We start from the raw sequence: 9,642 nt of genomic DNA, 5'->3' as shown, positions 1-9,642 counted from the left end.
TTTCCAGGCATTTTTCTAAATTACAAAATTTTGCAAAATCATTTTTCAGGAATTTTTCTAATTGTCAAAATTTTGGCAAATAATTCAGGGATTTTTCATTTTTTTAATTTGGCAAAAAAATTGGGATTTTTTTTTCTAAATTTCATAATTTTGGCAAATAAATTTCCAGGCATTTTTCAAATTTTCAAAATTTTAGCAAATCATTTTTCAGGGATTTTTCTCATTTTTAAAAGTTTGGCAAATAATTTTCCAGGCATTTTTCTAAATTTAAAAATTTAGAAAAATCATTTTTCAGGAATTTTTCTAATTGTCAAAATGTTGGCAAATAATTCAGGGATTTTTCTTTTTTTTAATTTGCCAAAAAAATTGGGATTTTTTTCTAAATTTCATAATTTTGGCAAATAAATTTCCAGGCATTTTTCAAATTTTCAAAATTTTGGCAAATCATTTTTCTGGGATTTTGTACTAATTTTCAAATTTTTGGCAAATCATTTTTCAGGGATTTTTCTCATTTTCAAAAGTTTGGCAAATAAATTTCCAGGCATTTTTCTAAATTTCAAAATTTTGGAAAATCATTTTTCAGGAATTTTTCTAATTGTCAAAAATTTGTCAAATAATTCAGGGATTTTTATTTTTTTTTAAAAATTTGGCAAAAAAAGTGGATTTTTTTGTAAATTTCATAATTTTGGCAAATAAATTTCTAGGCATTTTTCAAATTCTCTAAATTTCGGCAAATCATTTTTCTGGGATTTTTCTAATTGTCAAAATGTTGTCAAATAATTGTTCAGGAAACTCCTCAATTTTCCATATAGTTTTTCTGGGATGTTTCTAATTGTCAAAAATTTGGCATATAATTTTCCAGGCATTTTTAAAATTTTAAACATTTTGGTAAATACCTTTTTGAGTGATTTTTCTAATTTTCAAATATTTGGCAAATAATTTTTCTGTGATTTTTTCTAATTTTCAAAAATTTGGCAAATAAGTTTCTGGCATTTTTCTAATGTGCAAAATTTTGGCAAATACCATTGCAGGGATTTTTCTAATATTCTAAATTTTGGCAAATAATTTTCCTGGCATTTTTTACATTTTCAAAATTTTGGCAAATAATTTTTCAGGGATTTTTCTAATTTTCAAAATGTTGCATGTGGATCATTTCGCTGCTATAAATTGTGTCATTGGGAAAGACAAATAAAGGTTTTCTGATGATGACCACGTTACTTCCGGGTTGAGTCAAAGGTGACGCGTATGTCTGCCGCTGCTCACCTGCAGAAAAAATATCCCGTGACTGTAAAGTGTCTTTGAGAGGTTTGAAAGGCGCTTATAAATGAAATGTATTGTTTTGTAATACTTTTCATAGATGAAATGTATTATTATTATTATTATTATTATTATTATTATTATTATTATTATTATTATTATTATTATTATTATTATTATTATTATTATGAGCATCATGCTAATGCGGGCTAACAAAGTCAAACCCAGCCAACGAGACCAACATGGCGCATGGAAAGTCGGATTTTGTTAATAATAATAAGAATACATTTCACTTATCAGCACCTTTCAAAACTCTCAAGGGCACTTTACAGTTACGGGATATTTTTTTCTGCAGGTGAGCAGCGGCAGCCACACGCGCTAGCATTGACCCAACCCGGAAGTAACATCAAGTAAAAAAACAAAAACTAAATAACATGTAATATGAAATTGTGATTTTTGTTGTTGTTTTTTGATTTTATGTCTTTGTTCGTACAAATGTTGGGGACAAGATCTATTTTGAGGGGGAGTATGTGAGAGGTCAAAAGGTTTTGGGAATTGTTTGGAAATGCACCTCAGTGGTCATAAAAGCAGTATTTTCCATGGCAGGTAAAACAAATGGCCATTGCTTTACAAACGGGATAGTGTACATCTCCTGTATGTATTGATGGAGCACGCCGCCATTTTGATTGGCAACACATCTCGCTGCCACTTTCTCAAGGGGGGAGGGAGGCAGACACATATACCGTATTTATATGACTATATAACGCGCACCCTTCATTTTCAATTAAAAATCGCTCTAAAATTTTGTGGGACTTTTTCTCGGTTCAGACCAAGTATTGTGATCAAAATCATTGATTGGCAATGTAAGCACCTTTGCTATCGGATTGGATTCGATTGGCCTTCATTAGTCTGGCAGTGGAGAAATGAATGTACATTTCGCAGCAGCAAAGTGATGGTGAAAGAAGTGAAAGTTTATTAGAACTGCATAAGAGTAACAAACCTCCAACATATGGCGGGTGATGGCTGAAGTGTGATTTAGCTTGCTATTAGCAATCTTGTTGGCTGGCTTGCTATCTGGTAGCTCACCGGCTATTTAGCTTGCTATCTATTAACTGGCTCGCTATTTAGCGAGCTATCTATTAGCTATCTAGCTGTTTTAGTATTATTTGAGTTACTTCCGGGCTGGCACGTGTGGCTGCCGCTGCTCACCCACAGAAAAACTTATCCTGTGACTGTAAAGTGACCTTGAGAGTTTTGTAAGGCGCTTAGACATCGCATGGGTTATTATATTAGTATTATAATGTAAACTCTGGATATTGGTAATTGTGCAAAAGAGCAATGCTTAACTGACGTTTCGGTGTGGGCCAGGGACGACAAGAAATGAAGCTTAGCTAAAGAAATGCTCATCAACAATAAAAAAAGGAATGCTGGTAATCCGGGTCTTTGCGAGAATCGAAACTGAAGGGCGAAAATAGCCATGGAAATGCTGCCCCCTCGTGGAAGGGATAAAGCATTAAATATCGAGGAACACCCAAACTCTGAGTTCTTTTTTAGGTGGAAAATGTCGCGCGTTATACTCGAATAAATACGGTACTCGCTCACCAAAATGCTCCCTCCATGTGCGCCAAAACATGACAGTGTGCATCCGCGTGCGCGCATGTGTGTGTGTGTGTGTGTGTGTGTGTGTGTGTGTGTGTGTGTGTGTGTGTGTGTGTGTGTGTGTGTGTGTGTGTGTGTGTGTGTGTGTGTGTGTGTGTGTGTGCGTGTGTGTGTGTGTGTGTGTGTGTGTGTGTGTGTGTGTGTGTGTGTGTGTGTGTGTGCGTGTGTGTGTGTGTGTGTGTGTGTGTGTGTGTGTGTGTGTGTGTGTGTGTGTGTGTGTGTGTGTGTGTGTGTGTGTGTGTGTGCGCACATGTGCGAGTGTGTGAACAAACAAATGAGGGAATTAGGCCTCATGCTGAATGTGTTGTTCTTTGACGACAATCTCCTACAGATTCAAACAAGTCTGAGGAAGGAGAGCGTGGAGAGAGGGTGTGTTTGTGTGTGTTTGTGTGTGTGAGAGAGCGAGAGAGGCAGGCAGATAGGCAGGCCGTGCATGTCTTCCTGCTAATGTTTTCCCCTCCTCCGCACAGAATCTGGCTGATGAACATCACACCTGCCCGTCTCTCTTTGGCTGAATGAGCTGGTTGGAAGGCCGCAAAGGTGGACGCGGCGGCTGCGATGGACGTGGGCAACCTGCGCCGCGTTTTAGCCACCACGGCGACCGGTGCCACGTTCAAGAACAAACAAAACACACATCCGGACAACAATGACAAACGCAGATACGTAGTTTGACTTGCATTTTCAGCAACTTTCATTCTTTTGCAATGTTGTAACTTGTGTCTCTTTATTATTATTATCAAAATGACAAAAACAAATTTGCACTATTAGAATGATTCCAATTCAGGTGACACGTCCCTTTGAAATGACCTCTTCTTGACCTCTGCAGCAAAACTGGAGTTGAAGTCTTGTATGTTGACCCCACATTGTGGCCATCTGGGAGAACTGCACGTCAACAAAATACTAACTTTAAACCTCAACCATTCATTCATTCATTCATTTAGTCTTTTTTAGGATCTCTGGTTTTTATGTTTTTTTTTCATCCAAAAAAAGGCGTGTGTTAAATGCATAAATTAAAACTCTCATTTAAATTATCTTTCATGCTCATTGAAATGAAAATCAGATCACTTTTTAAACCATGAATTGTTTTATAAAGTAGTCCTAGCAATAGCAGTCGTGGTGGTATTTGTAGACGGAGTCGCCGCTACCACCACATTTCGTAGTAGAAGAAGAAAAGGGCGGAGGTGGTGGTCGTCCTTAAACGCCTACATTGAAAATCTCATTTTAATTTATGACGATTTCACGATCATTGAAATGATATCATTACATCACATTTTAAACCGTGATTTGTTTTATAAAATAGTAGTAGTAATAATATTTTTCGTGGTGGTAGTTGTCGTTGAAGTCGCCGCCATCGCAGCATTTCGTAGTAGAAGAAGAAAAGGGCGGAAGTACGGTCGTCCTTAAACGTCTACATTGAAACTTTCATTTCAATTCATGGCGATTTCATGATCATTGGAATGACAACGAGATCAAAATTTAAACCATGATTTGTTTTATAAAATAGTAGTAGTAATAATATTTTTCGTGGTGGTAGTTGTCGTTGAAGTCGCCGCCATCACAGCATTTCGTAGTAGAAGAAGAAAAGGGCGGAAGTACGGTCGTCCTTAAACGTCTACATTGAAACTTTCGTGTCAATTCATGGCGATTTCATGATCATTGGAATGACAACGAGATCAAAATTTAAACGATGTTTTTTTTTTTATAAAGTAGTCGTGGTTGTAGTTGTTGAAGTCGCCGCCGTCACCGCATATTTGTAGTAGAAGAAGAAAAAGGCGGAAGTGGCTGTCGTTCTTTTGCGGTTGTCGCGTTTTTCCGTCAACATCTCGTTGTAACGAGTAGCGACATGAACACCCGCAGCGATGTCGACTCGTATGAAATCGAGGAGCCGAGCGACGAGGAGCGAGCAGCAAGCAGGTGATCTCCCAACTCGTCTCTCGTTTTTATTAGCGGTAATTTAGCCTGGCGCTAAACTAGCCGCCGGCTAACATGTAAACAAACAGCACGCTTGCGGGCTAACGACATTCTGCAGCCACTGAACTGTTTGCCAGGGTACACTTGGACCACAATCGCTCCTCAGGAAGATTTGGGGCGTTCAATCAACATCCTTTGCCTATTTGGGGGGGGGGGGGGGGCGTGGAGAACACGCAAACTTCCCACAGCACAGAACATGCAAACGACACACAGCATGTCCCCTCACCGTGTGACTGACGGGTTCACCGCCCTGGGGTTGGCTTTCACGGAGGTCTCTGAAGTTGGTGTGCGAATGACCAAGGTGGCGCTGATGAAGCACCTGTGTTTTTGCTGGTAGTTCGGAGGACGAGCTGGACGTGCTGTTGAGCGGCACCCCCGAGCAGAAGAAGAAACTGATCCGCGAGTACCTGACGGGAGAGAGCGAGTCGTCCAGCGCCGACGAATTTGAGAAGGAGATGGAAGCCGAGCTCAGCTCCACCCTCAGGACCATGGAGGACGCGTGGGCGCCCGCTCGCGCAGGTCCGCATTGGAAGCGAACCGCCGCCTCACCCATAGCAACTCTTTCATCTTGCGCCAGGAAAATAAAACACAACAAAAGTAACTAGTAACACGTCCGCGTAAGCTCTCAGCGGGACGTCACGGGAGTGGTCCGTCCATGAGAAGGCTTATTCAGCCGTCATCTGTACTAATTTCAAGGTGTCGGACGTTTCATTGGGAAGACTAAACAAATTATATCAATTAAAGACTTGATCAACACGGCAGGGATAAGACCAGACAATATCCAAAACTGCCAGCAAATTAGATTTCGCTGACGAAGCCACTTGGATAAGAAGCAAAATGTCAGACATCTTTCGAGAAGTACAGATGACAGCTGAAGAAACCTTCTCATCGGACTAGTAATGGAACAAATATGGAGTGAAACGAGTCCTGTTTTTTGCTCCCTTGATGCTAGCAAAAATATCAAAGTTTTGTCATTTGAGAAACACGCTTATTCGATGTAATGTAGTCAGAGCTGTCACTCATGGATAAGCCATTCAATCAATCAATGAATGAGTGTGTACTTACATGTGTGTGTACGTGACGTTCTCTTATTTGCTTGGACTTCTTCCCAACACGGCTCAATGTGAAATCCAGCGGAAGGTTCCAGAAGTGGAGTTGACAGCTCAAGGCGTGCCGAGCCTGAGACCTACGACAAGATCTACTTTGACTCCGACTCGGACGAAGACCACAAGCCCGGTAAGAGCTGCGGCCCAAACAATCAAGGGAGTCAACAACCAATCTTATCATTATAAGCAGAATCCATTTGATTTCGAAGCACCTTTCAAAACTCTCAAGGTCACTTTACATTCACGGGATAACTTTTGCAGTGGGTGAGCAGCGGCAGCCACACGCGCCAACGTTCACTCAACCCGGAAGCAACTCAAATAGAAAGAAAGCTGGCTATCTATTAGTTATATAGCTAGTTGTCTAGCTGGCTATCTATTTGCTACCTACCTATTAGCTAAGTGGCCGGCTAGCTAGCTATCTGGCTGGCTATCTATTAGTTATATAGCTAGTTCTCAAGCTGTCTATCTACTGTCTCAGCTTTCTATTAGCTATCTATTTGCTACCTATTAGCGAACTGGCCAGCTGTCTATTAGTTATATAGCTGGTTGTTTAGCTTTCTATCTATTTACTTCCAGGTTGAGTGAACGCTGGCGCGTGTGGCCGCCACTGCTCACCCACAGAAAAACTGCTCCCGCGACTGTAAAGTGACCTTGAGAGTGACCTTTGAAAGGCACTGAGAAATGAAATGGATTATTATGATAAGATCTTGGCTATGGTTTTCCAACCAATGTAAATGCTCAGCATCTATTTTCTTCAAATACTTTGGAAGCTTGATGTCATCTGCCAGCCCAAAGCGGGATTCAAACGCAGAACCGTCCGTCCGTCTGCGCGCAGGGGCTTCCGCCGGGCGGCGCGTGCTGACCAATGACGAGCTGTTGTACGACCCCCACGCGGACGAGCGGGACCAGGCCTGGGTGGACGCCAGACGGCACGGGTAAGCGCGTCCGTCCCGTGTCCTTCTAACGCCTCCGGGGTGACGCTGGCTATCGCCGCCCACCCGCAGGTACCGCAGGAAGCTCTGGAGCGCGCTCGCTCCCTCGCGGCGCTCGCAAGCCAAGAGTCTTCCCAGCAGCGACGCCGTCCTCAACTGTCCCGCTTGCATGACCACACTTTGTCTCGACTGTCAGCGGTGAGAACACGCGCGCACATGCACGGACGGACGGACGGACGGACACACGCAACCAAATCTGTACTCATTTAGCCACACGCATGCATGTATCCGCTAGCTAGCTCTTAGCTATATCGTTATCTAGGTGGCTTGCTATCTAGCCAGCTATAATAATAATAATAATAATACATTTTATTTTCAAGCGCCTTTCAAAGCTCTCAAGGACACTTTACAGTCACAGACAAGCAGAGATACAATCATAAATAAAATACAAATCTAAATAGAAACGAGATAAAGCTACACAGAAAATGCAATTTTAAATAGATGGGATTTGAAGGTGAATAGATAGCTAATAGAGAGCGAGCCAGATAGTTAGCTAGATAGCCAGTCAGCTAATACATAGCTAGCTATATAGCCAGCCAGCTCGCCAAATAGCTATTAGATAGCAAATAGCTAGCTAGTTAGCATATGACCAACATTGACAACAATGGCAGTTTAAGACAAGAAAAAGAAACACGACCAATGAAATCAGATGACAAATAAAATATAATATATAAAGCTCGCTATCTAGCTACCTAGCTATTAACTGGCTATTAGCTAGCTAGCTAGATTTTCTCTCTATTTGAGTTATTCCGGGTTGTTGGCTATCTACTAGCTGGCTAGCTAGCTTTGTGTCTATTGAAATGAAATGTATTATATAGTAATAATAATACATTTCATTTCTAAGCGCCTTTCAAAACTATTTTCTCTGCGGTGAGCAGCGGCAGCCACACGCGCCGGCGTTCACTCAACCCGGAAGTAACATCAAATGTGTCCACTCGTCGCTACGGATACAGTGTACTAGCTCTGGCCAGTCTGCGCTTATCACTTGCGGTGAGTGATCAGAGCAGTTTTTGGAAACGATGATTGCCTCGTGACTAGCCAATCATAGTCTGCCTTTGATCAGCGCATTCAAGAAGCCTTTGTACCCCTTTTGGGTTGCCAATTCAAAATATGATTGGTTATATGATTATGATTATTATGATCTACATATGCCCACGCAAGTACGCACGCACACATTCAAGGCGTGTTTGCGCCCGCTGAAAAGACGGTGATGTTTTGACGGACGGGTCTCTACGCAGACACGAGAAGTATCGCACGCAGTACCGCGCCATGTTCGTCATGAACTGCAGCGTGAACAAGGAGCAAGTTCTGCGCTACAAGAAGCAAGCGGACAGGACGGCGCGCGACAGGAAACGCAGCAGGAAAGAAGCGGCGGCGGCGGCGCCCGCCGGGATGGACGCGGACGAGCTTTACTATCCGGTGCGGTGCTCCGAGTGCTCCACGGAGGTGGCGGTGCTGGACAAGGACGACGTCTACCACTTCTTCAACATCCTGTCCAGCCACTGCTGAGTCGCAGAGCTTCTCGGGAGGACTGGCGCTTCCGGACTGTTCCGGAGCGGCCAGAAAGCTACTGTGATCCTCCACGGCTCCATCTTTTTGCCCCCTTTTTTTATTACAATCATTACATTTCTTGACAATTGTGGCCTGAGCCGACTTTTGTTTGTTTTTTTAACTTGAAAGAAATTGGAGTGGGTTTTTACTTTCGACATATGACTGGCTATCTATTAGCTAGCGATGTGGCTGGCTAGCTTTTAGCTGACTACAGTATATGGCTGGCTCTTAGCTAGCTAGCTGGCGGGCTATCTATTAGCTAGCTAGTTTTCTATTTGAGTTACTTCTACTTCTACGAGCTGGCTGACTAGCTTTCTCTCTACTTCGCTTTCTATTAGCTATATAGCTATCTAGGTGGTGAGCTATCTAGCTAGCTATCCGTTAGCTAGCTAGCGGTCTGGCTATCTATTAGCTAGCTAGCAATAATATTAACAATAATATTATATTAATAATATTCATACATTTGATTTCGAAGCGCCTTTCAAAACTCTCAAGGTCACCTTACAGTCACAGGAACAGTTTTTCTGTGGGTGAGCAGCGGCAGCCACACGCACTCAGCCCGGAAGTCAATCAAATAGATAGAAACCTAGTTAATAGATAGCCAGCTAGCTAATAGATAGCCAGACAGCTAACTAGCTAATAGCCAGCCATATACTGTAGTCAGCTAAAAGCTAGCCAGCCACGTTGCGAGCTAATATATTTGCCGCTTACCACTGCTACTACAAAAAAAAAAAAACAAACAAACAAAAGTGGCGCAGATATACACACTTCAAATACAGTGTGAGTTTGTTTCCAACACAAAACCGTTACGGTCTTTCTATTTGAGTTATTTCCGGGTTGAGTGAACGCTGGAGCGTCTGGCTCTCGCCGCTCATCTGCAGAAAAAGTTCCCCTGTGACTGGAAAGTGTCCTTGAGTTTTTAAAGGCGCTAATAAATGAAATGTATGATTATTATTCCGAACAAAATAAAGAAAAGTGCGCGCGTCCTTATACTAGTCCCGTTTATTCTTCCGTAAGATCCGCCACATCCAAAATGGCGGAACGGGCTGACATGCCGCCAAATGGAACCGGCGCGTTTATCCAAATCGATCGCGGCCGCGTCTACG

The 9,642-nt window shown here is 42.3% G+C and overlaps 1 protein-coding gene across 1 annotated transcript; it reads left to right on the top strand.

The window, feature by feature from the left end:
- Window positions 1–4,484: 4,484 nt before the first annotated feature.
- eapp (e2f associated phosphoprotein) lies at window positions 4,485–9,528 on the top strand. The gene is made up of 6 exons (XM_089005073.1): window positions 4,485–4,830; window positions 5,225–5,406; window positions 6,022–6,123; window positions 6,829–6,928; window positions 6,998–7,123; window positions 8,224–9,528. The coding sequence occupies exons 1-6, from the start codon at window positions 4,760–4,762 to the stop codon at window positions 8,492–8,494; spliced, it is 852 nt and encodes a 283-aa protein (XP_088861199.1). The 5' UTR covers window positions 4,485–4,759; the 3' UTR covers window positions 8,495–9,528.
- Window positions 9,529–9,642: the final 114 nt, after the last annotated feature.

This window comes from Hippocampus bargibanti, linkage group LG09 (assembly GCF_051943395.1).
Source record: "Hippocampus bargibanti isolate YZ-2025 linkage group LG09, ASM5194339v1, whole genome shotgun sequence".
NCBI classification, from domain to species: Eukaryota; Metazoa; Chordata; class Actinopteri; order Syngnathiformes; family Syngnathidae; genus Hippocampus; species Hippocampus bargibanti.
The sequence above is the reverse complement of the archived record's forward strand: the minus strand, read 5'-3'. Positions and strand labels throughout refer to the sequence as shown.

Bases quoted from the DNA above. Each gene is read 5' to 3' on its own strand.
- eapp (XM_089005073.1), top strand. From the start codon at position 4,760: ATGAACACCCGCAGCGATGTCGACTCGTATGAAATCGAGGAGCCGAGC. The intron at 4,831-5,224 runs GTGATCTCCCAA...TTTTGCTGGTAG, and splicing joins GAGGAGCGAGCAGCAAGCAG to TTCGGAGGACGAGCTGGACG. The intron at 6,124-6,828 runs GTAAGAGCTGCG...GTCTGCGCGCAG, and splicing joins GGACGAAGACCACAAGCCCG to GGGCTTCCGCCGGGCGGCGC.